Raw genomic sequence first — 7,500 nt, forward strand, 5'->3', positions numbered from 1 at the left:
GTGGGGGATATTATGTAATTTAACGGGCAAATCAAAAGCAGAAATCAATAGGGTTTGTATAAATAGCATGACTACATTTATCAATATTTTCCTAATATCGTTATTATCATCATTCCTGAATATCATCAACAGTGGAACATTCATAAAACTCTAATAACGTAGAAAATAAATATCATGATAATACCTATAAAAAATATAATAATGATAATGAGGACAAAATCAATAAATAATGATAATAGTAGTAATGACTATTAGAGCAACAATGTATATATATATAAAGATCGTTAACTACAGTAACTAGTAACAGTATCAGCAACAATGACAAAATAACAATGATACGGATAATAATTAGGATTACTAATAACAAAAAATATACTAATGTTTATAATAATGATGATAATGATGATGATAAAACAACAAAATTAAATAAATAAATAATCATAATAACAACAATAATAATAACAGTAACAAAATAACAAAAAAATAATAATGTCACTCACCAAGTCCACGTATTGTCCTTCTCTTTCATCATAGGAATCTGTCGAGAGAAAAGGCAAGTCACAATTCACATAAAATAGGTTAAAAAAAGGTCATATAGGTTAATTCAGGCCAATTCTTCAAGTAATTACAAACTAATGGTAAACAGAGTAAAACATGATAACATTTTGTTTTTATTTTCATAAAATACGTATAATATTCTGTTTCCGTTTCTGTAAATAAACATTCTTAGCAGTGCATGGTTATTATTACGGTAGTATATCTGGAACAACAAGTGTCATACAGGTTGATATACTAAAGGAAGGAAGGAAGGAAGGAAGGAAGGTGTGTGTGTGTGTGTGTTTGTTTGTGTGTGTGTTTGAGCGTGTGCGTGTGCGTGTGCGTGTGCGTGTGCGTGTGTGTGTGAGATGAAGGGTATTGAAATGCAGTTTCATGATGCTGCATGGTCAAGCTACAGATTCTTCAGGAGTTCTGGTCACACACGAACGAAGTTTAGAAATGAAGTTTTTCGAAGCCGCTTCCACTCTTCCTGCTCGTATCTCGGCTGGAAATATCTTCAGTGCACCTAAGCTCGCCTATAACTTATTCAACAGCAATAGAAAATAAACAATAATTGAATATAAGGAAAGCGTTAATACCTACGAACGATAAAGTAAGACAAAAGTTCTTGAATGGAACCTCAAAAGACCACGTTTGTGATATTAGTTCAGAACAATAACAATAACAAATCTACGAAAAACTGTGAATGGAAGACGAGAAACTCCGAAAGCTTTGCCCTGCTCTTGTTATGATAGTTTCCTTCAGGCCGATAGATGGCAGTAAGAAAATCTGTTTCTAAAAAATCACGTACGCAAAGGACAAAACTCCAAGAATTATGATAAGCGTAACTCCGTATACTGTAACCATAGGAATAGGTAATAATAGGATAAAATCAGATAAAGCAGTGATATTATTGAATATATCGGTGCATCGTTTTTTATAGATGAACTAGCCAGTGTTATGGTTACGACTTGTTTTCAACGATGTTTGAGTTTTCTTTTCTTTTTTATGGATTAATCGTCAAAGTTTGGAAATGTGAAAAGTATATCCGAGAGTTAAAAGGGTTGATGACACAAATTAACGAACTATTGAGTTGACACAATAGAAAAAAGGAAACAAATTAATGCACAAATAGAGAGCGCGATCTGGCTCTAACAAGGAATACTTTTAAAATTGTATAATATCAATAAGTAAACAAACAAACAAAATACTTACGCCGAGAATGTTCTGGAAGTTCGAAAGGCTCTATCGGGGTTGGTTTGAGGTTGGCGCCGTCCAGCTGTTGGGAAAAGAGTAATGTTGTAAATAAAATTTATTTCATGTATTTCTATGTTTATCTTTTCTTTTTTCTTTCTTTCTTTTTATTTTTTTGGAATGTGGGGGGGGGATATTGCAATTGTTTTATTACTGATTAAATAACTGTGGTTAGTTCTAAAATAATGATTGATAGGCCTATATCATACAACTGGCAGTTAAAGGCGCTTTAACGTTCTTTTCAGAATCATTCACATTTTCTTTGAACGTTTGTTAGTAGTTTGAATGGAGCCTCGAAACATCTTAATATACCAAATGTTATATGATTTTTAAGTCACACACATTCCCTCATTCATATGCTTAAGCACACAAGTACACACACACAGGTGGACATACATACATATATATATATATATATATATATATATATATATATAGAGAGAGAGAGAGAGAGAGAGAGAGAGAGAGAGAGAGAGACAGAGAGAGAGAGAGAGAGAGAGAGAGAGAGAGAGAGAGAGAGAGAGAGAGAGAGAGAGAGAGAGAGAGAAACAGAGAAAGGGAGAAAGAGACAGACAGACAGACAAACAGACAGAGAAATAGATCAACTAGAAACCCCCTTCTTTGGTCTTAGCAGCGAAAGTCATTCACAAGTTTCCCTGAACTTTCTCCAAGTAATCCAGCCTTTAGGTCGGCCTCCTTGGTTCACATTTGACAACCCAAAGTTTCTTTATATACTGGAGTTGAGGATGTGGAAGTTGTGAATCGTTTCGACGTGAAGTGTCACGTGGCATACAGTGTCAGGAGATCGTCGTATGTCAGTCATTCATTGAGATACAGTTTCTCTTTCTTTAATATTTTTTTTTTGTTTGTTTTTACGTGTTTTCGTTCACTGAGATGTATATATATATATTTTTTTTCCTTAGATTAATTTTTTACGTGTTTTGGTAATAAAAGAAATGTTCATTAAGATACGTCCTTTACTTTTATATTTTTGCTCTTTACTGTTTTTGTAAGTAAAGCCCTGTTCATTGAGATACATTTTTTCTCTTTTTATCTAATGAATCTCCGAATGAAGCATTTTTACACAGTGACAGAACTTCAGCATTCATATAAATATTATGAACAATGGTAACTGTCTTTACCACTTTTTTAGAATAATTATGACGACAGACTTCCACTGACACAATAACAGTGACTGTGTGTTGAGTGTCCGCGTCGAAATGAAGTTACAGGGAAGTTGATGCGAACTGTAATGAGTGTACGATATAAACTTTGTTTGTGTGCATCCATTAATTAAGTGGGGAATCGTATTGATGATGTAGTAGTTTTGTCTTTTATATTTTCATTGTGATTATCATGTAAATGAGTATTATTCATGCTATGGATACCATCATTGTCATTATTATTATCATTAACAATAATTAATTTTATCAGCATTAGTGTTGTTAAAATTATCATATTCATGCTCCACACTTTTTATTCTGATCACCATTATTAATGAAGTTTTACTCATTATAAAAGAATGTTAGAAGCGGCATTAATTACCCCCCCATCCCGTCTCCTCATCCCCCTCCTCCGCTACACGCCCCCCCCCTCTCCTCCAAACGTCCACCCCCCCTTTCCCCCTCCCCTCATCCGCTAAACATCCCTCCGACCCCCTCCCCCCTCTCCTACGCTACACCCCCCCTCCCTCCTCATCCGCTACATATCCCCCCTATCCCCCTCCCCTCCCCCATCCCCCTCCTCCGCTACACATCCTCCTAGCCCCCTCCCCCTCCCTCTCCTCCGCTACACGCCCCACCCCTCACCCCCATCACCCTCCTCCGCTACACACCCCCCCTCTCCCCCTCCCCCTCCCCGTCCCCGCTTATGCTTCTCACAAACACACCAAAACGTGGTTTGTGTTTGTCCACCGTGTCTCCGCTCTTGTTGTGATATACTACTATGACCGTACTGCGTGATATGGACTCTGCGATGAATTATGAATAGTACTTCGGTTGCACATACGCTGCCATGTTGCGCGAGGTATGCTAAAGCGGGTATTTGTTTTGCAAATTGTTAAAGAAATAGGTTTAGCGAGAGAGAGGGTCGTATGGAATTTAGGAATATGTATTTTCACGACTTTGGCCGAATGGACGCTAAGAATTTCTCGTGACCCGCAGTATAAACTGTTGGTATTAATAGTAACAGTGGCATTACTAACAGTAGCAGCAACAACTGCAGTGCCGTTGATAATAATAATAATAATAATGATGATAGTAATCATAGTAATAATAATACTAATGACATGTGATAACAAAAATAATAATAGTTAATAATGATAATAATAATAATAATGATAATAACAATATCAATAATAATGATAATAATAATGATAATAACAACAATGATAATAATAATCATAACATTCACCATGATAGCAACAGTACATCAAAAGAAAAAAATACAAAATTATCACGCTTTTTTCCTCACACTAATGAACTCTGGTGTCGATAAGAACCACCCGCGCATGATAAATTGCACCCATTACGCCTTTAGTTGCATAGAGAGGTTAGTGACACGATGACGTCGTGGGTGAATAGAATTACGGTTTCGGATGCCAGTTTGTGTTATTTTCTTATCGTTTTATATTTATTTATTTATTATCATTTTTTTGTATCTTTTATTTGATCTAACTTCTGTCAATCTCTCTCTCTCTCTCTCTCTCTCTCTCTCTCTCTCTCTCTCTCTCTCTCTCTCTCTCTCTCTCTCTCTCTTTCTCTCTCTCTTTCTCTCTCTCTCTCTCTCTCTCTCTCTCTCTCAATCTCAGTCTGTCTCTTTCTCTCTCAAACTCTCTCTCTCTCTCTCAAACTCTCTCTCTTTCTCTTAAATTCTCTCTCTCTCTCTCAAACTCTCTCTCTTTCTGTCAAACTCTCTCTCTTTCTCTCTCTCTCTCTCTCTCTCTCTCCTCTCTCCTCTCCTCTCCTCTCTCCTTCCCCCCTCTCCCTCTCCTCTACCCTCCCCCTCTCCCTCTCCTCTCCTCTCCCTCCTTCCCTCCCTCCCCCTCTCCCTCTCCCTCTCCCTCTCCCTCTCCCTCTCCCTCTCCCTCTCCCTCTCCCTCTCCCTCTCCCCTCCCCTCCCATCCCCTCCCTCCCTCTCCCTCTCCCTCTCCCTCTCCCTCTCCCTCCCCCTCTCCCTCACCCTCCCTCTCCCTTTCCCTTTCCTTCACCCTCTCTCTCTCTCTCCCTCCCTCTCTCAATTCCTCGCCAATTACCAAGACAAGGGTCTTGTGGCATACTTCAAAACCGACGTTTGTTTACGTTTTAAAAATGTTTCCGCTTCGATTATATTAAGACAATGTCGGTTGTGATGAACGAAGGGGACGAAGGGGAGAAGAAGAAAAGGAAGAGGAGAAGAAGAATAAGAGGAAGGGGAAAAGATAGGGAAGAGGAGAAAAAGAAGAGGAAGGGGAGAAGATGGAGAAGGAGAGAAGAAGGAAAGGAAGGAAGGGGAGAAGAAGGTAAAGAAAGGGAGAAGAAAGAGAAGGAGAAGAAGGGGAAGAGGAGGGAAAGGTAGAAAAGGAGAAACGTAGTAGGGAAAGTGGAGAAGAAGAAATAGGGGGAAGTAGAGAAGGAGGGAAGAGGGAGAATGAGAAGGAGACCAAAAAGGGGTGGGAGGGGAAGAGGGAGAATGAGAAGGAGACCAAAAAGGGGTGGGAGGAAGAGAAAGGAGAAACGGAGAAGAAGGGAAAAAGAGGAAAGAGGAAAGTGAGGGAAATTCTGGAGAAGAAAGACAGGGCAAGGAAGGGAGAAGAAAGCAAGAAAAGAGCGGAAAGGAAGAAAAGTGAAAGTGGAGAGAAGCAGAGGGAAGAAAAGAAACCGAAAATGGGGGAGGGCGGCGAAAGAAGAAAAGGAGAGGCGAGAAGGAGAAAGGAAGGAAGAATGGGAGAGAAGAAGGAAAGAGATATAAGAAGAAGTAAAAGCGAAATGATAAGAGAAACAGTGAAAGATGATAGAAATGGAGTAAGGGGGAAGAAGAACAACAAGGAAAAGGAAGAGGTATAAAAAGACGGAGGGAAGAGGGAAAAGAAGAGAAGAGAATGAGAACGAAGAGGAATAGGGAGAATGCAAAAAAATGGAAGAGAAAAGATAAAAAAAAGTGGAAGAAGATGAAATAGGGAAAAGGAAGAGTTGAGATGAAAAGAAAAAGAAAAAAAATAATAAATGGAAATAGAAGGTAGAAAGGAATGAAATTGATATAAAGGATAACTCCCAAAATTATATAAAAAACATAAAACCTAAGATCTTTTATTAATAACAAACAAAAAAACAAGAAATCCACCTTAAGTTTAAAACGTCATTTCCGATTCTTTTATAAGAGATAAGAAACTATAAACAAACTATTTTTTTAATAGATTCTCTTCAGTTCTAGAATCAGTTTGTAATGCCATCCAATCTCCGTAGAAAACCTTATCAAACGTGTACCAAGTTATTGTCTCCGAAGCTGTCATTTTGCGTTGCCATGGTAACAGGCCGCGTCCATGGTGTATATATCAGAATTAATTTCCTGCTTATTGTTAAAAAGTTTTTGTTTATCATTTCTAGCGGTGTTGGAGTTTTGGTCGTCTGTTTTTGCGGTCGATATTATGCTTGTTTTTATTATTATTATTATTTTTGTTCGTTTTTTTCTTCTTTTTTCTGTCTTCTCGTAATTTTCTTTTTTCGACTTTTTGGGGCTCTTCGATTTCCGATTTCTTCTGTTTCTTTGTTTTTTCTCCTTCTTCGTCTTCTTATCTTCCTTCCTCCTCTTCTTCTTCTTCTTCTTTGTCGCCTTCTACTTATACGTCTTTTTTCTTCTTGTTCTCCTTAGTTTTCTTCTTCGTCGTCGTCGGCGTCGTCGTATTTTTCCTACTTCCTTTCTTCCAGTTCACCTTTTTTCCTCTTTTTCCTCTTCCTGCTTTATCCCATCCAGCTTTGCTTACTATTCCTTCTCTCTCTTCTTCTCCGTATTCGTATCTTTTCTAGTCGTAATGGCATTTGCCTTCATCTCCAGCTTCCATTATCATATATATATCTATATATCTATATGTGCGTGCGTGCGTGTGTGTGTGTGTGTATGTATGTGTGTGTGTGTGTGTGTGTGTGTGTGTGTGTGTGTGTGTGTGTGTGTGTGTGTGTGTGTGTGTGTGTGTATGTGTGTATGTATATATGTATGTGTGTGTGTGTGTGTGTGTGTGTGTGTGTGTGTGTGTGTGTGTGTGTGTGTGTGTGTGTGTGTGTGTGTGTGTATGTGTGTGTGTGTGTGTGTGTGTGTGTGTGTGTGTGTGTGTGTGTGTGTGTGTGTGTGTGTGTGTGTGTGTGTGTGTATACATATATGTATTTCAATAACAATTATAAAAAAATCATCTTTATGATTAAACAGAGAGCTGCAATAATCTGCGAGGTTCAGACCATAGAAAACGGAGGGACAAGTTAAAAGAAAACGACAAAGGGCTTGCAGAAAAAGGAGAGGTGGAGGACATAATAGAAAATAGAGAGAGAGAGACAGAGAATGGGAGAATGGGAAAAATAGACAGCCTTCGTGTGTGTGAAAGACAGTGAGAGGATGGGAGAAAGAGAGAAAGAGGGAGGGAGACAGCGAGAGAGAGAGAGAGAGAGAGAGAGAGAGAGAGAGAGAGAGAGAGAGAGAGAGAGAGAGAGAGAGAGAGAGAGAGAGAGAAATCCAGAACCA

The 7,500-nt window shown here is 38.4% G+C and overlaps 1 protein-coding gene across 1 annotated transcript in view; it reads right to left on the reverse strand.

Annotated features, from left to right (window-relative positions):
* The window catches only part of LOC113804176 (collagen alpha-1(XVIII) chain), a gene marked incomplete at its 3' end in the record, with an annotated part of 54,741 nt that overhangs the window by 25,564 nt on the left and 21,677 nt on the right, over nucleotides 1-7,500 (reverse strand). Inside the window, 2 exon segments of the mRNA XM_070144775.1 lie at nucleotides 501-538; nucleotides 1,753-1,816. Coding sequence (XP_070000876.1) covers nucleotides 501-538; nucleotides 1,753-1,816 — 102 coding nt within the window.

The sequence above is a fragment of the Penaeus vannamei genome, chromosome 32, assembly GCF_042767895.1.
Source record: "Penaeus vannamei isolate JL-2024 chromosome 32, ASM4276789v1, whole genome shotgun sequence".
In the NCBI taxonomy this organism is placed as follows: Eukaryota; Metazoa; Arthropoda; class Malacostraca; order Decapoda; family Penaeidae; genus Penaeus; species Penaeus vannamei.